Source organism: Oncorhynchus masou, chromosome 19, assembly GCF_036934945.1.
Source record: "Oncorhynchus masou masou isolate Uvic2021 chromosome 19, UVic_Omas_1.1, whole genome shotgun sequence".
NCBI lineage: Eukaryota > Metazoa > Chordata > Actinopteri > Salmoniformes > Salmonidae > Oncorhynchus > Oncorhynchus masou.
Window position 1 is genome coordinate 34,240,785 of NC_088230.1, and position 24,190 is coordinate 34,264,974.

At 46.7% G+C, this 24,190-nt stretch overlaps 1 protein-coding gene across 1 annotated transcript in view; it reads left to right on the forward strand.

Moving 5' to 3' along the window:
* Nucleotides 1–24,190, forward strand: part of LOC135506216 (serine/threonine-protein kinase MRCK beta-like) — a 137,807-nt gene that overhangs the window by 107,514 nt on the left and 6,103 nt on the right. Inside the window, 18 exon segments of the mRNA XM_064925732.1 lie at nucleotides 2,936–3,019; nucleotides 4,628–4,708; nucleotides 6,061–6,166; nucleotides 7,936–7,977; nucleotides 7,980–8,071; nucleotides 8,406–8,545; nucleotides 10,670–10,751; nucleotides 11,615–11,831; nucleotides 12,772–12,834; nucleotides 13,616–13,717; nucleotides 13,720–13,856; nucleotides 14,360–14,714; nucleotides 15,533–15,630; nucleotides 15,974–16,018; nucleotides 16,020–16,068; nucleotides 20,774–20,891; nucleotides 21,341–21,458; nucleotides 23,011–23,253. Coding sequence (XP_064781804.1) covers nucleotides 2,936–3,019; nucleotides 4,628–4,708; nucleotides 6,061–6,166; nucleotides 7,936–7,977; nucleotides 7,980–8,071; nucleotides 8,406–8,545; nucleotides 10,670–10,751; nucleotides 11,615–11,831; nucleotides 12,772–12,834; nucleotides 13,616–13,717; nucleotides 13,720–13,856; nucleotides 14,360–14,714; nucleotides 15,533–15,630; nucleotides 15,974–16,018; nucleotides 16,020–16,068; nucleotides 20,774–20,891; nucleotides 21,341–21,458; nucleotides 23,011–23,253 — 2,172 coding nt within the window.

Consider the following 24,190-nt stretch of genomic DNA (forward strand, 5'->3'; position numbering starts at 1 on the left):
TCACACTCGCATAGTCACACAATTTATAAACAGACATGCGCACATGTATACACACTTACATTGAAATCCTTAAAAAGAGAGACCCAGTTCAATTTTGAACTTTGAACTGGTACATACAGTTCAAAGTGCGAAAGGGACCAAGCTCCGGAGTTTATATCACCATGCCCTCTGATGTACTCAATCAGGTCATCACCACAAAGAACTTCAAAGTTACGGAGAGGGGGGAGCAAGCAGAAAAGTACCTCCTGACCCTCCAACCCATGGAATAAATTGGGGATATTTTACCCATCCACACACGGTAACCTGATACAGCTGCCAAGGTTTGGACAGGATCTGCAGCGAATGGGCCAACGTTATGAGAAGGGCTCAGGGCCGCAAAGGAGAGGTACAAGAAAGCTTGCCATGACCTGAACTTAATGAGACGGAGAAGATGGGCAAAACTATTAGCTGCTAACCTGCTTCTCACTTTCAACAGCACTAGCGCACGCTGCTTTGTGGTTGACTGATCTCGCTGCTCAGCACAACCTGGGGGTTTTTCAACACCTGGCTACCTCGAGGTTGTGAAAATAAGGATTAGTCAGCATTGAAGCCGCTAGGTCAGCATAAAGGCCCCAGAAGACCTGATTCAGTGTTGTTTCAGAGGAAACGGCTTGTGGTGAAGGGGCCATTTTGTCTTAGTTCCCTCAATTTTCTCAGGGACATAAATTGACACACGATAAACCATGGGAATCGATGGTCTAAGCATGTCCTTGCAGTAAACCCTGTTGAATGACCTTATCAACTTTGGCCCCCATTATGTTCTTGTTCTGCAAAAGAACCCCATAAAACCCCCCAAAAATAAACCATAAACCCCAAAAAACTTGTGCTTTTTTTTGTCCCTCTCGTGTGTCACCCTTCCAAAAAAGGAATCGGTCTCTTCCTCGTCCGCGTCCTCTCTGCTAGCGTTTTGGGATGAAGTAAGTGGTTTCCTCAGAGCTCCTTCCCCCATTTTCTCAGTTAAACCCTAACCCAGGGGGGGTTGTGCTGCCAGCATACAAAAAGGTTGGGAGAAAATAGAGGTTTCTCCAGGTGTGTTGCCCTGTTTTTGGCAATTAGCAGTTACCCATTAGCATGCTAATATGGGCTAATACTTTAGCCTCTTGTCTCTTATGGTAGTGTGCATGATAGTTTAAACTTTTCCTAGTATTTCTATTGTTACTATTGTGAACAGGCTAGCTGCTACATGACTGTGATTAGCACAGATTGTAGCTAATGCTAATTTAGCTAGAAGGATTAAAATGATGCTAAAATAGACCTTTTCACAGCTGGTGGCACTCTCCCCCTGTAGTTAACCTTCCCCTATGTTAGCATTAGTTTATGTTGGGCGCTAAAAGGTTTATGAGCATCTCCTCTGGAACGTGCGTCTTCTGCATTAGCATCCCCAATGCCTTAATGCCTTAATACTGCTAACGTCCGTCAGAATCCCTCAGTAGATCCCTCAGTATCCCCAGTCACCTCACAAAACCCTGTTTAACCATTTGCATATTTGTTAGCTGCCTACACAACTAACGAAGAAACAAAACAAACAAACCCTACGACGGCACACTGAGAATATTGACGAGCTAGACCTTTTCAGTGTGTCTCTTTAGCCAGTGATTTGGTTGGGAGGATGTAGAACCTGCCTTCATTTTAGTTTAATTAAAAGATGATTAGGGTCGGATCCCAAATGACCTCCCATGATTTCTCCTAATTTTGTCAATCTTTTTGGTTGTATTTATAAATCAAATAAAAAATAAATAAAAAATTAAACCTTATCAGTAACATTGTTAGGCTGTAAGTGTTTGAATTATGCTACATTTGAGTCGATGTAAAGAATCACATTTAAAATAACAATGTTTATATGGTAAGTATTGTTTATGATTTCAATGTGTCATCTGTTAACTCATTATTTGACTCTTAAGTGGACCGACCGTACACTGAAGATTTCTTACAACACAGTCTAGTAGACCATGAAAATACTGAATGATAAAAATGATTTGTGTGTAACACAGTATACTGCTCGTATTAGGATTGTGACATGTTAAAAGTGGGCTTGTTTTGTATTTTGGTTTTATTCACCAAACCCCTTCAGCTCGATACCTGTTCCGAGTATGCCTTCATGATGGTGAAATACTATGCGTCTGCAAAATGGCATATATATTATTATATTATAAACTGGGGGGGGGGGTTCAAGCCCTGGATGCTGATTGGCTGACAGCCGTGGTATATCAGATCGTGTTCCACGGGTATGACGAAACATGTATTTTTACTGCTCTAATTACGTTGATAACCAGTTTATAACACCAATAAGGAACCTCAGGGGGTTTGTGGTATGTGTCCAAGAACAGCCCTTAGCCCTGTGGTATATTGGCCATATACCACACACCCTCATGCCTTACTGCTTAAATATAGCATAGGCAGTTCCTATGTGTATGAGTTGATGCAGGTGTTGTTGAGATGTGTTCACTTCCTCGGATACTGACACAATTTTGGGGGGGAACCCAAATATTCAAGGAGGCATTGAGAGATGGGCACTTAGCACCACCTACTGGCTGCCTCGATGCTCCCTTCAGCCCTTCACATAGAAATGAATCACTGATACAGGGTCAGCTATATTTTAACTCTCTAATGGATTGGAGATTGGCTAGTCTGATTCCAGAGCTGTGGACACGTGCAACCTCAAGCATGCTTTATCTTGGCCAGGTCGCAACTTGTAAATGAGAACGTGTTCTCATCTTGCCTACCTGGTTAAATTAAATAAAGGTGAAATAAAAAATGTTTTTAAAGCCACCTAGTGCGATAGTTGTCAGTGCTGGTGACCCTAGTGTATATGTCTCAGCCTATAGCACAACGCAAACATTTCCGCACCGGGACACACACACACTCATCTGTCCCGTCATCCCTCTCCCTCCTCCAGACCAGCTCTGTCAGCGAGATAGATGCCACGCCCCAGAAGTCAGATGTCCCTTCCTCGTCGCCCTCCGTGGCCTCTGAGCAGGATGTGAGTGTTCCATCGCGCACACACACACACACACACTTCCGTCCATATCGCACATCCCTCCCAGACATCCTTTCTCCAGACGTGTTCCCTGTCTCCTCATCCCAGTTCACATTTTATTTTTCACATGCTTGGTAAACAACAGGTGTAGACTGACAGTGAAATGCTTACTTACGGGTCCTTCCCAATAATGTAGAGAGAGAGATAATAACATGTAATAAATAATAACAAATTATTAGTCATTGTAAAATTTAATATTTTAATGTATGCTATGATTCACAATGCCTATTGTTCATTTTAACAGGGTTTAGGTGTGTTGTCACCAATGATTAATATATACACTAGATGACTGGTAGGGGGCACTGTGGTGAAGGCACGGTGCCTCCATTTTGGCACTACCTCCCCCACCATTGTAAAAAAATATATATATATATTTTATTAGACATCTTAATGCACACTTTTTTAAATTATATTTTTTATTTATTTAACCTTTATTTAACTAAGCAAGTCAGTTAAGAACAAATTCTTATTTACACTGATGGCCTAGGAACAGTGGGTTAACTGCCTGTTCAGGGGCAGAACGACAGATGTTTGTCAGCTCGGGGATTCGATCTAGCAACCTTACGGTTACTGGCCCAACACTAACCACTAACCTACCTGCCACCCCTACTGTGAACTCAACATAAACATTTAACAATCATATTTCCTTAAAGTATAATTGTTTTAAGATTATGACTGTTACTGTCCTCACTACAACAAAAATAGATGTAATATGGTCCTTTAAACATTTAATTGAAAACCTCTCAATTGCCAATACATTGCATCAGCAATCCAGGGTTTATACACGTCATTGGTTAAAACTCACTGTCAATACAGGAGAAGAGGTGAAATGCAGGGCAATTCTTACATTTAATTCATTCATTGATCTTCAGAAGTTCAGAACAATTTACCTCCTTCCTGATTGTTAGCTAATTAAATGACTCTTGACCCCCTTCCTGATTGTTAGCTAATTAAATGACTCTCTTGACCTTCCTGATTGTTAGCTAATTAAACGACTCTCTTGATCTCCTTCCTGATTGTTAGCTAATTAAATGACTCTCTTGACCCCCTTCCTGATTGTTAGCTAATTAAATGACTTTCTTGACCCCCTTCCTGATTTGTTAGCTAATTAAATGACTTTCTTGACCCCCTTCCTGATTGTTAGCTAATTAAATGACTCTCTTGACCCCCTTCCTGATTGTTAGCTAATTAAATGACTCTCTTGACCCCCTTCCTGATTGTTAGCTAATTAAATGAATTTCTGGACCCCCTTCCTGATTTGTTAGCTAATTAAATGACTCTCTTGACCCCCTTCCTGATTGTTAGCTAATTAAATGACTCTTATCCCAGTAAAGCATAGTTCATGTTTTTACAGTATAGAACCAGGGTCACGTTCATTAAGGTACCAAGGGAAAACGTTTTGCAACGGAAAACAATTTGTTTCAATTAGTAACTCAATGTAGTCCCTCCCCACTTTAGTAAATGGTCTCCCATTTGGTGCCTAATGAACCCAGTGCTGTCCTCTCCCCAGTCTGACCAGTTGACCTTTAAACTTTGACCCCTCTCCCACAGGAGCCAGTCCCCAAGCCCACTGCTGTTACCCCTACTGTCCCCTCCCCGGTCTATCCAACATCGCTGCTGACCACACCAAAGGTACTGCCTGACACCGCTCACACGCACACACCGCTCACACACACCGCTCACACACACACGCACACACCACACGCACACACACCGCTCGCACACACACGCACACACCGCTCACACACACGCACACACCGCTCACACACACGCACACACCTCTCACACACACCGCTCACACACACACACCGCTCACACACACACACCGCTCACACGCGCACACCGCTCACACGCGCACACCGCTCACACGCGCACACCGCTCACACGCACACACCGCTCACACGCACACACCGCTCACACGCACACACCGCTCACACGCACACACCGCTCACGCACACGCACACACCGCTCACACCGCTCACACACAAAGGTACTACCAAAGGTACTGCCTGACACCGCTCACACGCACACACCGCTCACACACACCGCTCACACACACACGCACACACACCACACGCACACACACCGCTCGCACACACACGCACACACCGCTCACACACACGCACACACCGCTCACACACACGCACACACCTCTCACACACACCGCTCATACGCACACACCGCTCATACGCACACACCGCTCATACGCACACACCGCTCATACGCACACACCGCTCATACGCACACACCGCTCACGCACACACCGCTCACGCACACGCACACACCGTTCTCACACACACACACCGCTCACACACACACCGCTCTCACACACACACACCGCTCTCACACACACACACCGCTCACACCACACACACGCACACACGCACACCGCTCACACACGCACACCGCTCACACACGCACACACCGCTCACGCACACACCGCTCACACACCGCTCACGCACACACCGCTCACACACCACACACGCACACACCGCTCACACACGCACGCACACACCGCTCACACACGCACGCACACACCGCTCACACACGCACGCACACACCGCTCACACACGCACGCACACACCGCTCACACACGCACGCACACACCGCTCACACACGCACGCACACACCGCCACACACGCACGCACACACCGCCACACACACGCACGCACACACCGCTCACACACCACACACGCACACACACACCACTCACACACCACACACGCACACACACACCGCTCACACACACACACACACACACACACCGCTCACACACACACACACACCGCTCACACACACACACACACACACACACACACACCGCTCACACACACACACACACCGCTCACACACACACACACACACACACACACACCGCTCACACACACACACACACACACACACCGCTCACACACACAACACTGTCAGCTTGTCTGTAACACTTGTGTTCTTATCTCTCTCCGTGTGTGTGTATGTGTCTGCAGCCCAAAGCTCACCAGCTGAGCATCAAGACCTTCTCCAGCCCCACCCAGTGCACGCACTGCACCTCCTTGATGGTGGGTCTCATCCGCCAGGGCTACGCCTGCGAAGGTGAGTGTCAGACACACACGACCACGCTCTCTGTCAATGGTGTCGGTTAGTTTGGGGGGACTGGGGAGATTGTGCCGTTTAGTTGGGGGGACTGGGGAGATTGTGCCGGCTAGTTGGGGGGACTGGGGAGATTGTGCCGGGTAGTTGGGGGGACTGGGGAGATTGTGCCGGGTAGTTGGGGGGACTGGGGAGATTGTGCCGGTTAGTTGGGGGGACTGGGGAGATTGTGTCGGTTAGTTTGGGGGACTGGGGAGATTGTCGGTTAGTTTGGGGGGACTGGGGAGATTGGGGGACTGGGGAGATTGTGCCGGCTAGTTGGGGGGACTGGGGAGATTGTGTCGGTTAGTTTGGGGGGACTGGGGAGATTGTGCCGGCTAGTTGGGGGGACTGGGGAGATTGTGTCGTTTAGTTGGGGGGACTGGGGAGATTGTGTCGTTTAGTTGTGGGGGGACTGGGGAGATTGTGTCGTTTAGTTGTGGGGGGACTGGGGAGATTGTGTCGTTTAGTTGGGGGGACTGGGGAGATTGTGTCGTTTAGTTGGGGGGACTGGGGAGATTGTGTCGTTTAGTTGGGGGGACTGGGGAGATTGTGTCGTTTAGTTGGGGGGACTGGGAGATTGTGCCGGTTAGTTGGGGGGACTGGGGAGATTGTGCCGTTTAGTTGGGGGGACTGGGGAGATTGTGCCGTTTAGTTGGGGGGACTGGGGAGATTGTGCCGTTTAGTTGGGGGGGACTGGGAGATTGTGTCGTTTAGTTGGGGGGACTGGGGAGATTGTGCCGGTTAGTTGGGGGGACTGGGGAGATTGTGTCGTTTAGTTGGGGGGACTGGGGGAGATTGTGCTGGTTAGTTGGGGGGACTGGGGAGATTGTGTCGTTTAGTTGGGGGGACTGGGGAGATTGTGTCGTTTAGTTGGGGGGACTGGGGAGATTGTGTCGTTTAGTTGGGGGGGACTGGGGAGATTGTGTCGTTTAGTTGGGGGGACTGGGGAGATTGTGTCGTTTAGTTGGGGGGACTGGGGAGATTGTGCCGGTTAGTTGGGGGGACTGGGGAGATTGTGTCGGTTAGTTGGGGGGGCTGGGGAGATTGTGCCGGCTAGTTTGGGGGGATTGGGGGGACTGGGGAGATTGTGTCGTTTAGGTTGGGGGACTGGGGAGATTGTGCCGGTTAGTTGGGGGGACTGGGGAGATTGTGTCGTTTAGTTTGGGGGACTGGGGAGATTGTGCCGGCTAGTTTGGGGGGATTGGGGGGACTGGGGAGATTGTGTCGTTTAGTTTGGGGGGACTGGGGAGATTGTGCCGGTTAGTTGGGGGGGACTGGGGAGATTGTGCCGGTTAGTTTGGGGGGACTGGGGAGATTGTGCCGGTTAGTTTGGGGGGACTGGGGAGATTGTGTCGTTTAGTTTGGGGGGACTGGGGAGATTGTGCCGGCTAGTTTGGGGGGATTGGGGGGACTGGGGAGATTGTGTCGTTTAGTTTGGGGGGACTGGGGAGATTGTGCCGGTTAGTTGGGGGGACTGGGGAGATTGTGCCGGTTAGTTGGGGGGACTGGGGAGATTGTGCCGGTTAGTTTGGGGGACTGGGGAGATTGTGTCGTTTAGTTTGGGGGGACTGGGGAGATTGGGTGCAGCATTTTCCTCCCGCCGACACACCACTCGCTATAAATGGACTGTAATGTTTTAACTGAACGGGAGATCTGAAACTGAACCTTGTGATTGGACTGCATGTTTCCTTGTGTATACGAATACTCTCTCTCTCCCTCTTTCTCTCCAGTGTGCTCCTTCATCTGCCATGTATCCTGTAAGGACAATGCCCCCAGGTGTGCCCCATTCCCCCTGAGCAGGCCAAGAGGCCTCTGGGCATCGACGTACAGAGGGGCATCGGCACCGCCTACAAGGGCTTCGTCAGGGTGAGCGCCGCGTACATAGTAACCGGTTATCACCGTGGAAATAGAATGACTACAGTTTGCGTTCCTGCGGCCATATTGAGTGTACCCTTAAGTGTGCAGCCAGGTTTTTAAATTTCCCAACACTTCTAGTCATTATAGTTCTATGATTACATCATGGTCTTTTCATGGTGATACGCTAATATCTTCCTTGAATGTTGTTGCTTTGATGTAATCAAGACGTTGCAATTCTGTTCAGCTTAGCAAGATAGGAGTGTGTGATGTCCAGTTTATTGGAAATTAATAACAAGAACAGACCTCTCAATTGAAAATTTTGCTGCTCTGCCCTCTCCGTCAGATCCCCAAGCCCACGGGGGTAAAGAAGGGCTGGCAGCGGGCGTACGCCGTGGTGTGTGATTGTAAACTCTTCCTGTACGAGGTGCCTGAGGGCAAGTCCACCCAGCCAGGCGTGGTGACAAGTCAGGTCCTGGACCTGAGGTAAGACCTCTGTTGGGGTGAAGGGTGTTAGGGATTGGTAGGTGGGGGGTGAAGGGTGTGTGGGAGTGGGAGTGGTAGGTGGGGGGTAAAGGGTTTGTGGGGGGTGAAGGGTGGGAGGGGGGCGTGAAGGGGGAGGGTGGGGGGAGTGGGAGGGTGTGTGGTAGGTGGAGGGTGTGTGGTAGGTGGAGGGTGTGTGGTAGGTGGAGGGTGTGTGGAGGGTGTGTGGTAGGTGGAGGGTGTGTGGGTGGGTGGTGTGGGGTAGGTGGGAGGGTGTGTGGGAGGGTGTGTGTGGTGTGTGTGTGGGAGGGTGTGTGGGACGGTGTGTGTGTGGGAGGGTGTGTGGTGTGTGTGTGTGGGAGGGTGTGTGGTGTGTGTGTGTGGGAGGGTGTGTGGTGTGTGTGTATGTGGGAGGGTGTGTGTGTGTGTGTGTGGGAGGGTGTGTGTGTGTGTGTGTGTGGGAGGGTGTGTGGTGTGTGTGGGAGGGTGTGTGTGGGAGGGTGTGTGTGGGAGGGTGTGGTGTGTGTGTGTGTGTGGGAGGGTGTGGTGTGTGTGTGTGGGAGGGTGTGTGGTGTGTGTGGAAGGGGGTATGGTGTGCGGGGTAGGTGGGAGGGTGTGTGGAGGGTGCGGGGTAGGTGGGAGGGTGTGTGGAGGGTGCATGATTATTATAAACAATTGTTAAAATCCATGACTCCCATCTCCTGCCTCCAACGCGTGTGCTCTCCTTTAAATATACACTCCCTTTGATGCTGTGGCGTTAGCATGATCTCTATCTGTATCCTACTATACAGAGTGCTCTGGCGATACGTTTGATCCGGTTTACAAAGATGTTAGAATTGTTAAAAGCCGTCATTCTTGGTGAGCGTAGACCTCTAAAGTGAATGAATCCGAGACAGTGATGATATATACCCTGATTGGTTGCTGCCGCTGCTTGGCCACTGCCTGGTGGTTGTTTACTGCGGGTTGCTAGGCAACGGAACACCTAAGTCAGAGAGCGAGAGAACAATGAGCTAGATATTTCACCGGATTTATAAATGTGAAGCATCCGATTGGTGTTTCCACTCAATACCAAATATGGTGATGAGAGGAAGCCCAGTGGTCGACAGTGGGAGAGAGATGGATTTTGTGTGTGTGTGTGTGTTTGGTGTGTGTGTGGTGTGTGTGTGTGTGGGAGGGTGTGTGGTGTGTGTGTGTGGGAGGGTGTGTGGTGTGTGTGTGGGAGGGTGTGTGTGGGAGGGTGTGGTGTGTGTGTGTGTGGGAGGGTGTGGTGTGTGTGTGTGTGTGTGGGAGGGTGTGGTGTGTGTGTGTGTGGGAGGGTGTGGTGTGTGTGTGTGTGGGAGGGTGTGGTGTGTGTGTGTGTGGGAGGGTGTGTGGTGTGTGTGGGAGGGTGTATGGTGTGCGGGGTAGGTGGGAGGGTGTGTGGAGGGTGCGGGGTAGGTGGGGGGGTGTGTGGAGGGTGCATGATTATTATAAACAATTGTTAAAATCCATGACTCCCATCTCCTGCCTCCTTCAACGCGTGTGCTCTCCTTTAAATATACACTCCCTTTGATGCTGTGGCGTTAGCATGATCTCTATCTGTATCATACTATACAGAGTGCTCTGGCGATACGTTTGATCCGGTTTACAAAGATGTTAGAATTGTTAAAAGCCGTCATTCTTGGTGAGCGTAGACCTCTAAAGTGAATGAATCCGAGACAGTGATGATATATACCCTGATTGGTTGCTGCCGCTGCTTGGCCACTGCCTGGTGGTTGTTTACTGCGGGTTGCTAGGCAACGGAACACCTAAGTCAGAGAGCGAGAGAACAATGAGCTAGATATTTCACCGGATTTATAAATGTGAAGCATCCGATTGGTGTTTCCACTCAATACCAAATATGGTGATGAGAGGAAGCCCAGTGGTCGACAGTGGGAGAGAGATGGATTTTGTGTGTGTGTGTGTGTTTGGTGTGTGTGTGTGTGTGGGTGGGTGGGTGTTGGGGGTGGGTGGTGTGTGTGTTGGGGGGTGGGTGGGTGTGTGTTGGGGGGTGGGTGGGTGTGTGTGTTGGAGGTGGGTGGGTGTGTGTGTTGGGGGTGTGTTTGGGGTGTGTGTGTGTGTAACACTGTGCTCTGTGTATGTCCACAGAGATGAGGAGTTTTCCGTCAGCTCTGTCCTGGCCTCAGACGTCATCCACGCCACCCGCAAAGACGTCCCCTGCATATTCAGGGTGAGCTTTCAACTGCTGTGTGACTAATACCACGTGACTAAAGTTATTATTTTGACTCGTGTATTATTTATTAATTGTCATCTGTTACTAATATGATGTTTCTTGTGTGAGAGAACCCAATAAATGACCTTGAAATAAAGTTACATCTAATGGATTGTCACGAACCGGCTCAAAGCCCGTAACAAAGGGAGACAACGTGGAGATAAGGTGTAACAAAATATATATTTATTAACTAAAGCAACTAAGGAAAATATACAATGGTGTGTGTAATCAGTAGTGTAAGTGAGTGTTTTGCATGAAGGTGATAATGCAGGGTGTTGAAAAGATGCTAACGCAAACAACTCAAACACCACCAAGAAACACAACAAAATCCATAAAGTTGTCTGCATGGAGAGAGTCTCCTCCATGAATGGGGAAGTGGTGTATTTATGCTGGGAGACACCGGGCCCAGGTGTTTCCCATGTAGCTGACGACCCTCCCAACTCCGCCCACCGGCATCCTAATAAGGAAACAACAAAGAGAGAATACGGCAGACAGAGTGGGAGGGTCGTCACATGGATGTAAAAACATGTGTGTGAGTTACTACGGAAAGTTATGGTGTATCATAAGGTATTATAACCCTTTATGTGAAAAACGTATCGATTACTGTCTTTTTTTATTATAGTCTATTGTTACTATGGGATTATGTTTCCTATGTGAGAAACGTGAAATAATAACTATACATGGGTTTTATATAGCACTTTTCAAAGACCCAAAGAGACTTAATAAAGTTGATATTATTATTATTAACCCAAACCCTCCCTCATTTATTCGGGAGTAACGACACAGACACGTATATCATAACGCATTATAAACCTCGTCAGGTGACGTCGTCCCTGCTGAGCTCGCCGGCGGGTGCCGTCTCCCTGCTGGTGCTGGCTGAGAGCGAGGCAGAGAAGAAGAAGTGGATGGGCATCCTGGAGAGCCTGCAGAGCATCCTGGCCAAGAACCGCTTGAGGAACCGCGTAGTGCACGTCCTGCACGAGGCCTACGACTCCTCGCTGCCCGCCATCAAGACCACGCTCTGCGCCGCCATCGTCGGTGAGTTGGGGAACTACTGAAGAGACTGTAGTAAAAACACACCTGTGCTGTCAGCAAACGCACCGTAACATTTCAGATAGACCGAATGAGTGGAATTATCATCTGTACGGGATGAGGGAGATTATCATCTGTACTGGATGAGGGAGATTATCATCTGTACTGGATGAGGGAGATTATCATCTGTACTGGATGAGGGAGATTATCATCTTTACTGGATGAGGGAAATTAGCATCTGTACTGGATGAGGGAAATTAGCATCTGTACTGGATGAGGGAAATTAGCATCTGTACTGGATGAGGGAAATTAGCATCTGTACTGGATGAGGGAAATTAGCATCTGTACTGGATGAGGGAAATTAGCATCCGTACTGGATGAGGGAAATTAGCATCCGTACTGGATGAGGGAAATTAGCATCCGTACGGGATGAGGGAAATTAGCATCCGTACGGGATGAGGGAAATTAGCATCCGTACGGGATGAGGGAAATTAGCATCCGTACGGCATGAGGGAAATTAGCATCCGTACGGGATGAGGGAAATTAGCATCCCGTACGGGATGAGGGAAATTAGCATCCGTACGGGATGAGGGAAATTAGCATCGGTACTGGATGAGGGAAATTATCATCGGTACTGGATGAGGGAAATTATCATCGGTACTGGATGAGGGAAATTATCATCCGTACTCTGCGGTGTAAGTAATGTTGTAACTTTTCTGTGACAATTTCCGTGAGGAGGAAGTTTTGTTGTTTTTGTAGTGGATACACGCGAAACACAGAATGCAATTGCAAATTACCGTTTGAGATCTCCAATTATTTAAAAAGTTATGTTGCGTTTACTCAGTGTGTGTGTGTGTCTGCGAGAGGTGTTGTTGTTGTGCGTGTGTGTGGAGGATGGCAGTGAGCGAGAGAAGACTGTGTTGACTGCTCCTTTGTCTCCCTGCAGATCGAGAGCGTATCGCCCTGGGAACAGAGGAAGGTCTGTTTGTAGTGGAGGTCACCAGAGATGGTAAGAACACACCTATCCCACAGCTAGTCATATACACTCATAGGGCGTTTTCACATATGACATTCGGTACCCTGGTATGGTTCTCAAAATTCAAACAAATATATTTTGCCTTGAACATTTTTTTTCAAATATTCACTTTCCAAATGACGTGGGCGAGAAAGTTCCATGCGACTCTGAATTGTCACAATACATGGTACTCTGGTCCTGGATCTTAGACCCACCACCTGACCAGGGTCCAAGATTTGTTTCAGCCAGGGTCGGTTTCTGTTTCACAAGTGCTCTATAGTGCAGATCATCAGGGCACCAAATGCTCTAGGATCTGGATCATACAGGGATATGTGCCAGCCCCCATAGAGCCTCATATGACTCCTCCATGCAGAACAAAGGTCAAGTTTTTAGATTTCTGTCATTTCCAACATGTTTCTTATGTGTGATCACGTGATGTCAAAGTGTCATGTTTTCTTTTGTGGTATATCGATTTCTTTCTTCATCCTAAGACTATTTCTCCATGGTCTTTCCTCGCTTCCTCTCTCTTTTCGGTTCCTTCTAAAAATGCACTGGAGGAGAATCCAAGGTCCCTTTCATTATACTTTCTCCTCCATTTGGTTTTTCAAAAAGGGGGGGGGGGGTTGAAATCGAGGAGAGAAAGTGTATTCGACAATTCGGAAAGCAACTATCTTACCTATTGACTCACAAATCATAATTTGTGATTTCTTTCAAAACACTACGATTCTCTGTGTCGTTTGCCCCTGTTGACTCCTTCTTCTCTTCCCCCCGTCAGTGATCGTGCGGGCGGCCGACTGCAAGAAGGTGCACCAGATGGAGCTGATCCCCAAAGAGAAGATGATGGCCCTGCTGTGTGGACGCAACCGACACGTGCACCTGCACCCCTGGGGGTGCTGGAGGGGGCCGAAGCGGCCTTCGACATCAAGCTGACAGAGACCAAGGGTTGCCAGGCACTGACCACGGGCGTGCTACGCCCTGGGGGACCCGCCTGCCTGCTGGCCGCCGTCAAGCGCCAGGTCACTATTCATTTATTGATTTACCTATTTACACGTGCAGTGAAAACGATGCCAAAAACACATAAGAGTTCCAGTACAATACATGGCAAATGTGTAGTTGAAGATATGTGACTTAAATCTGAATAAATCTCATATCGACCCCATTTCAAAACAAACAACTTATAAAGGGAGCATTCATATAGTCTTCATAAGCACTGTAACTTTTAATTAACTAGACAAGTCAGTTAAGAAATCTTATTTACAACCCAGACGACGCTGGGCCAATTGTGTGCCACCCTATGGGACTCCCAATCATGTTTGTGATACAGCCTGGATTCGAACCAGGGTATCTGTAGTGACACCTCTAGTACTGAGATGCAGTGACTTAGACCGCTGTGCCACTCAGGAACCCAAGCAAACTTCTGCTAACTATATCAAGGCTGATTTTTTTTTTTTTAAGTCCTTTCTGTTTGCTGCTTTGCCAGAATGTCAGTAGTAACATCTCCTCTCTCCCCCTTCACCAGGTCCTGTGTTATGAGATCACCCGGGCCAAGCCACACCACCGCAAGCTGTGGGAGGTGCAGGCCCCGGGTGTGGCCCAGTGGCTGGGCATGGTGCGCGAGCGCCTGTGCGTGGGATACCCCTCTGGTTTTGCCCTGTTGGCCCTCCAGGGCGAGTCGTCGCCCGTCAGCCTGGTGAGCCCCGGGGACCCGTCGCTAGCCTTCCTGGCCCAGCAGCCCCTGGATGCTCTGCACGCCCTGGAGGTGGGCACGACCGAGCTGTTACTCTGCTTCAGCCAGCTGGGTATCTATGTGGACCCCACTGGGAAGAGGAGCAGGGCCCAGGAGCTGATGTGGCCCGCCACGCCGCTCGCCTGCAGTACGTCACGTTTTGTTTTTGAGTGGTTGAGTTGTTAGGCACGTTTTGGAGGAGAAATGCGCCTGATCTGGCGGTAGTGCCGAAGTCTCCGGCATGTCTGAATAGGTTGGAATCCAGCCAACTGTCCTTGGACACAACGTCTCCCTGTCTTTCATAGGTTGGCACCCCCGACTTGCATGGTCTGTGTGGGTTTTTGTTGTTTAAATAGCGCCCCTTGTGTGCACTTCAAGTAATACTGTATACACCGGTATGGCACTGAAACGGTATGACGGTATTAAAATCTGCATACTGCCCAACCCGAACAGTCCATTGGAAGTGAATACAGTCACAATACATTTAAAAAACATATATATATATATATATTTTTTTTTTTACCTTTATTTAACTAGGCAAGTCAGTTAAGAACACATTCTTATTTACAATGATGGCCTACCGGGGAACAGTGGGTTAACTGCCTTGTTCAGGGGCAAAACGACAGTTTTTTACCTTGTCAGCTCGGTAATTCGATCCAGCAACCTTTCGGTTCCTGGCCCAACTCTCTAACCCCTAGGCTACCTGCCGCCCCACTAGGCTACTTTACACCCAGAAACTGTTAGCTATCCAACTATGAAGGCCTTCTGGTAAGTGCTGCATGCACAATATTTTTTTAGAAGGGACACTGAAAGACAAATTCAATATTGTTAACTTTTTAAAAGATGCTAACATAAACTGTATCTAGTATATTGTATCCTACAAATATATATATTGTATCCTACAAATGTATCAAGCTGCGGAGGCCTCTGTGATTGCTCAGCGTGTCTTTCCTGTGTGTCCGTCAGGCTCCAACTCCTCCTACCTTACGGTGTACAGCGAGTATGGGGTGGATGTGTTTGACATACACACCACTGAGTGGGTCCAGACCATTTCACTGAGGAAGGTAAAAGCAGGGCTGTCCCGCCCATATAATAGTCTGGGTTCAGTCTAACAACCATAATGGGGTGTCTTGGGACAACAGTGTGGGTTCAGTCTGACGACCATAATGGGGTGTCTTGAGACAACAGTCTGGGTTCAGTCTAACAACCATAATGGGGTGTCTTGGGACAACAGTCTGGGTTCAGTCTAACAACCATAATGGGGTGTCTTGGTGAATTTGAGGATGCATGTTGTTAATCTTGTTGTGTCTGTGTCTGTGGGGGGGAGTGAATGAAAGGAGTGTCTGTGTGTGTATATGCCCGTGGTCTGTAGAGTGGATTGGTGTAACCCATGTCTCTGCCCCTCAGTTAAGGCCTCTGAATGTGGAGGGCAGTTTGAACCTGCAACAACTCTGGGCTCTGAACAACCGCGCTACTCATCTACTTCAGCAACAACTCTACAGGTGCAAATACACCTCAATATACTGCCTACATATACCCCAATACACTCACCTATACCTCAATATACTGACTACATATACCCCAATACACTCACCTATATCACAATATACTGACTACATATATATACCCCAATACACTCACCTTTACCTCAATATACTGACTACATATATATACCCCAATACACTCACCTATACCTCAATATACTGACTACATATACCCCAATACACTCACCTATACCTCAATATACTGCCTACATATACCCCAATACACTCACCTATACCTCAATATACTGTCTACATATATATACCCCAATACACTCACCTATACCTCAATATACTGACTACATATATATACCCCAATACACTCACCTATACCTCATTAAATGACTTAAAATGACTTAAATGTAAATATACTGACTACATATACCACTATACACTAACCTATACCTCAATATACTGACTACATATATATACCCCAATACACTCACCTATACCTCAATATACTGCCTACATATACCCCAATACACTCACATATACCTCAATATACTGCCTACATATACCCCAATACACTCACCTATACCACAATATACTGACTACATATATATACCCCAATACACTCACCTATACCACAATATACTGACTACATATATATATACCCCAATACACTCATCTATACCCCAATACACTCACCTATACCTCAATATACTGACTACATATATATACCCCAATACACTCACCTATACCTCAATATACTGACTACATATACCCCAATACACTCACCTATACCTCAAAATACTGACTACATATACCCCAATACACTCACCTATACCTCAATATACTGACTACATATACCCCAATACACTCACCTATACCTCAATATACTGCCTACATATACCCCAATACACTCATCTATACCCCAATACACTCACCTATACCTCAATATACTGACTACATATATATACCCCAATACACTCACCTATACCTCAATATACTGCCTACATATACCCCAATACACTCACCTATACCTCAATATACTGACTAAATATACCCCAATACACTCACCTATACCTCAATATACTGACTACATATATATACCCCAATACACTCACCTATACCTCAATATACTGACTACATATACCCCAATACACTCACCTATACCTCAATATACTGCCTACATATACCCCAATACACTCACCTATACCTCAATATACTGCCTACATATACCCCAATACACTCACCTATACCTCAATATACTGCCTACATATACCCCAATACACTCACCTATACCTCAATATACTGACTACATATATATACCCCAATACACTCACCTATACCTCAATAAATGACTTAAAATGACTTAAATGTAAATATACTGACTACATATACCACTATACACTAACCTATACCTCAATATACTGACTACATATACCCCAATACACTCACCTATACCTCAATATACTACATATATTTACCCCAATACACTCACCTATACCTCAATATACTGCCTACATATACCCCAATACACTCACCTATACCTCAATATACTGCCTACATATACCCCAATACACTCACCTATACCTCAATATACTGCCTACATATACCCCAATACACTCACCTATACCACAATATACTGACTACATATATATACCCCAATACACTCACCTATACCACAATATACTGACTACATATATATACCCCAATACACTCATCTATACCCCAATACACTCACCTATACCTCAATATACTGACTACATATATATACCCCAATACACTCACCTATACCTCAATATACTGACTACATATACCCCAATACACTCACCTATACCTCAATATACTGACTACATATACCACTATACACTAACCTATACCACAATATACTGACTACATGTACCACTATACACTCACCTATACCACAATATACTGACTACATATATATACCCCAATACACTCACCTATACCACAATATACTGACTACATATATATACCCCAATACACTCACCTATACCTCAATATACTGACTACATATATATACCCCAATACACTCACCTATACCTCAATATACCGACTACATATACCCCAATACACTCACCTATACCTCAATATACTGTCTACATATATATACCCCAATACACTCACCTATACCTCAATATACTGACTACATATACCACAATACACTAACCTATACCACAATATACTGACTACATATATATACCCCAATACACTCATCTATACCCCAATACACTCACCTATACCTCAATATACTGACTACATATATATACCCCAATACACTCACCTATACCGACTACATATACCCCAATACACTCACCTATACCTCAATATACTGACTACATATATATACCCCAATACACTCACCTATACCTCAATATACTGACTACATATATATACCCCAATACACTCACCTATACCTCAATATACTGCCTACATATACCCCAATACACTCACCTATACCTCAATATACTGCCTACATATACCCCAATACACTCACCTATACCTCAATATACTGCCTACATATACCCCAATACACTCACCTATACCTCAATATACTGCCTATATATACCCCAATACACTCACCTATATCACACCATACTGACTACATATACCCCAATACACTCACCTATACAACAATACACTCACCACATATATATACCCCAATACACTCACCTATATCACAATATACTGACTACATATATATACCCCAATACACTCACCTATACCTCAATATACTGACTACATATACCACTATACACTAACCTATACCACAATATACTGACTACATGTACCACTATACACTAACCTATACCACAATATACTGACTACATGTACCACTATACACTCACCTATACCACAATATACTGACTACGTATACCCCAATACACTCATCTATACCACAATATACTGACTACGTATACCCCAATACACTCATCTATACCACAATATACTGACTACATATACCACTATACACTCACCTATACCACAATATACTGACTACATATACCACTATACACTCATCTATACCACAATATACTCACCACATACACTACCGTTCAAAAGTTTGGGGTCACTTAGATATGTCCTTGTTTTTGAAAGAAAAGCACATTTTTTGTTTGTTAAAATATCATCAAATTGATCAGAAATACAGTGTAGACATTGTTAATGTTGTAAATGACTATTGTAGCTGGAAACAGATTGTTTTATGGAATATCTACATAGGCATACAGAGGCCCATTATCAGCAACCATCACTCCTGTGTTCCAATGGCACATTGTGTTAGCTAATCCAAGTTTATAATTTTAAAAGGCTAATTGATCATTAGAAAACCCTTTTTCATTTATGTTAGCAGAGCTGAAAACTGTTGTTCTGATTAAAGAAGCAATAAAACTGGCCTTCTTTAGACTAGTTGAGTATCTGGAGCATCAGCATTTGTGGGTTTGATTACAGGCTCAAAATGGCCAGAAACAAATAACTTTCTTCTGAAACACATCAGTCTATTCTTGTTCTGAGAAATGAAAGCTATTCCATGTGAGAAATTGCCAAGAAACTGAAGATCTCGTACAACGCTCTGTACTACTCCCTTCACAGAACAGTGCAAACTGGCTCTAAACAGAATAGAGAGAGTGGGAGGCCCCGGTGCACAACTGAGCAAGAGGACAAGTACATTACAGAGTTTCTCAAACTAGACAGACACCTCACAAGTCCTCATCTGGCAGCTTCATTAAATAGTACCCGCAAAACACCAGTCTCAACGTCAACAGTGAAGAGACTACTCCGGGATACTGGCCTTCTAGGCAGAGTTTTGGCCAACAAAAAGAAGAGGTGAAGATGGGCAAAATAACACAGACACTAGACAGAGGAAGATTGGAGAAAAGTGTTATGGACAGATTAATCTAAGTTTGAGGTGTTCACATCACAAAAAATAACATTTGTGAGACGCAGAAAAGATGTTGGAGGAGTGCTTGACGCCATCTGTCATGCATGGTGGAGGCAATGTGTTGGTCTGTGGGTGCCTTGGTGATGGTAAAGTGGGAGATTTGTACAGGGTTAAAGGGCTCTTGAAGGAAGGCTATCACTCCATTTTGTAATGCCATACCCTGTGGACGGCGTCTAATCGGAGCCAACTTCCTCCTACAATAGGACAATGACCCAAAGCACAGCTCCAAACTATGCAAGAACTATTTAGGGAAAAAGCAGTCAGCTGGTATTCTGTCTATAGTGGACTAACCAGCTCAGTCACCAGATCTCAACCCTATTGAGCTGCTGTGGGAGCAGCTTGACCGTATGGTACGTAAGAAGTGCCCATCAAGCCAATCCAATTTGTGGGAGGAGCTTCAGGAAGCATGGGGTGAAATCTCTTCAGATTACCTCAACAAATTGACAACTAGAATCCCAAAGGTCTACAGGGCTGTAATTGCTGCAAATGGAGGATTTTTTTTGACAAAAGCAAAGTTTGAATGACAAAATTATTATTTCAATTACAAATCATTATTTATAACCTCGTCAATGTCTTGACTATATTTCCTATTCATTTTTGCAATTTATTTCATGTATGTTTTCATGGGAATCAAGGACATTTCTAAGTGACCCCAGTCTTTGGAACGGTAGTGTGTATCTCTATATACTCTCTAAAATATATATTACCCCAATACACTTACCTATATCTCAAATTTCTCTCTCTCTGTCCGTCCTGCAGAAGGTGACCTGGCCATCCCTGAGACATCTGACAACAGTAAGAAGCTGATGGTGAGAACGCGCAGCAAGAGGAAGTTCCTCTTCAAGGTCCCGGAAGAGGAGAGACTGCAGCAGAGGAGGTAACCTCCCCCCCACACAATCCCCTTTCATACTTTTCTTGACTTTTGGACTGTACGGCAGTAATGTAGCGAGGGGAGACAGAATATGGGGGTTTAGATAAGGGAGTCTCAGTCGAGGCCTGAACACCTGTCGCCAGGGGGGCACCACTCCATCAGAGTGGTGCCCCCCTGGCGTCTGACTTAAATCAGAAGTTAGTCTGTTTACTACCATTGTAGTACACTCACCCAGTACAACTTCAGGCGGCAGGTAGCCTAGTGGTTGGGCCAGTAACCGAAAGGTCGGATGGTTCGAATCCCCGGGCCGACTAGGTGAAGAATCTGCCAATGTGCCCTTGAGCAAGGCACTTAACCCAAAGTTGCTCTGAATAAGATGTTGCAAAAATGACTCGAATGTAACTCTTCACAGTAATACACACTGACCATTGTAACCATGTGTGTTGTGTTGACAGAGAGATGCTGAGGGACCCTGAGCTGAGGTCCAAGTTGATCTCCAACCCAATCAACTTTAACCACGTGGCACACATGGGCCCCGGCGACGGCATGCAGGTCCTCATGGATTTGCCTCTGGTAAGCACAGCTGGTGCCAAAATGGCTGCCTCATACTATATTCATAACCCATAGGAGATAGTTAAAGGACTCAACTTGGATATAACCCGTTTTAGCATGGACATTGTCATTGAGGCACATTTTCAAACATCAAAAGGAGAAGAAAATGTACTTTAAAATGGAGATAGCCTTAATGGCGCTGCCCATGCTGTCACAGACACCATAATGGCACAGATACAAAGATAGGACCTCTTTCCATCTCTGTCATAACCCAACTGACATTGCAGGAAGCAAAATGGGTTCCCAACCCCATGATAACCTGACTGATATTGGAGCAGCCAAAGTGGCTGTCTTTTGCAAGTTAACTGACATTTGCTGTACCCAGGACAGCTACTGCAAATAACCTAACTGATATCGCAGGAATCAAAATGTCCACCCTGTGTTAACCTTCCTGAAATTGCGGGTGATAAAATGGCCGCCCCTTAAAACTTAACAAAGCAGGAGTCATAACAGCTGTTTTTTTAACGATCGCAAGACACCCGCTGGAGCCAAAATGGTGTCTCCTTGCATTAGAATAGCACTGCTACCCTACCATCCTAACTCCACAGAATAGCACTGCTACCCTACCATCCTAACTCCACAGAATAGCACTGCTACCCTACCATCCTAACTCCACAGAATAGCACTGCTACCCTACCATCCTAACTCCACAGAATAGCACTGCCACCCTACCATCCTAACTCCACAGAATAGCACTGCCACCCTACCATCCTAACTCCACAGAATAGCACTGCCACCCTACCATCCTAACTCCACAGAATAGCACTGCCACCCTACCATCCTAACTCCACAGAATAGCACTGCTACCCTACCATCCTAACTCCACAGAATAGCACTGCTACCCTACCATCCTAACTCCACAGAATAGCACTGCTACCCTACCATCCTAACTCCACAGAATAGCACTGCTACCCTACCATCCTAACTCCACAGAATAGCACTGCTACCCTACCATCCTAACTCCACAGAATAGCACTGCCACCCTACCATCCTAACTCCACAGAATAGCACTGCCACCCTACCATCCTAACTCCACAGAATAGCACTGCCACCCTACCATCCTAACTCCACAGAATAGCACTGCCACCCTACCATCCTAACTCCACAGAATAGCACTGCCATCCTAACTCCACAGAATAGCACTGCCACCCTACCATCCTAACTCCACAGAATAGCACTGCCACCCTACCATCCTAACTCCACAGAATAGCACTGCTACCCTACCATCCTCACTCCACAGAATAGCACTGCTACCCTACCATCCTAACTCCACAGAATAGCACTGCTATCCTACCTTCTAGATGTCACCTTTCTCTACCTATTTACCACCTCTGCCCCTCTTCTACTCTTTTCTGAGAATGACCCTGTAGTTCCTCCCTCACGCCCTCTTTCACTTTCTCCTCCCCTCCCTCTTTTTTTTCATCTGTGTCTTGTTCGTGTCCTTTGTTTCCGCTCTCTCTTTCCTTCTCTCACCCCCCCCCCTCCCTGCCTCCCTCCCTCCCCCGCCCGGCAGCAGAGCGAGAGCGCCGCCACCACCCCCTCCCCCTCATCCTCCCGCCACCATGCCCTGATCTCCCCACCGAGCAACTTTGAGCACGTCTATCACATGAGCCTCGTGTCGGCCGGCCTGTACCTGCAGAAAGAGCCCGCCTCTTCCTCCGCCACCTCCTCTTCCACCTCTTCGCTGCAGCACTGCAGCATGCCCCAGCTCTCATCCTCTTCCTCCTCCTCTCCCTCCACCTCCTCCCTAGGAAGGGTAGGCCTGACCTGATGCTTCCCCTCCTCCCTCTCCCCCTCCTTCCCCCACTCTCCTCCTTTTGACACCACCACCACCTCTTTTGCACAATCCCAAATCGACACCCGCAGTAGCCCTTGTCTCCTAGTGATCTAGCTTCTATTCCTGGGGTACTGGATGTTAAATCCAAGCCTGGAGGGCTGGGGTACTGGATGTTAAATCCAAGCCTGGAGGGCTGGGGTACTGGATGTTAAATCCAAGCCTGGAGGGCTGGGGTACTGGATGTTAAATCCAAGCCTGGGGGTCTGGGGTACTGGATGTTAAATCCAAGCCTGGGGGTCTGGGGTACTGGATGTTAAATCCAAGCCTGGAGGGCTGGGGTACTGGATGTTAAATCCAAGCCTGGAGGGCTGGGGTACTGGTTGTTAAATCTGAGCCTGGAGGGCTGGGGTACTGGATGTTAAATCCAAGCCTGGGGGTCTGGGGTACTGGATGTTAAATCCAAGCCTGGGGGTCTGGGGTACTACTACTGTACATACATTATTTTCATGTATTCAGACCCTTTGCTATGGGACTCGAAATTGAGCTCAGTTGCATCCTGTTTTCATTGATCATCCTTGAGATGTCTATTCACAGCACTCCACCAATCAGGCCTTTAAGGTAGAGTGGCCAGATGGAAGCCACTCCTCAGTAAAAGGCACATGACAGCCCACTAATGACTTTCAGACCATGAGAAACAGGATTCTCTGGTCTGATGAACCAAGATTGGCCTGAATGCTAAGCGTCACATCTGGAGGAAACCTGGCACCATCCCTAAGGTGAAGCATGGTGGAGGAAGCATCATGCTGTGGGAATGTTTTTCAGCAGCAGGGACTGGGAGAATAGTCAGGATCGAGGCAAAGATGAACGGAGCAAAGGACAGATCCTTGATGTAAACCTGCTCCAGGGAGCTCAGGAT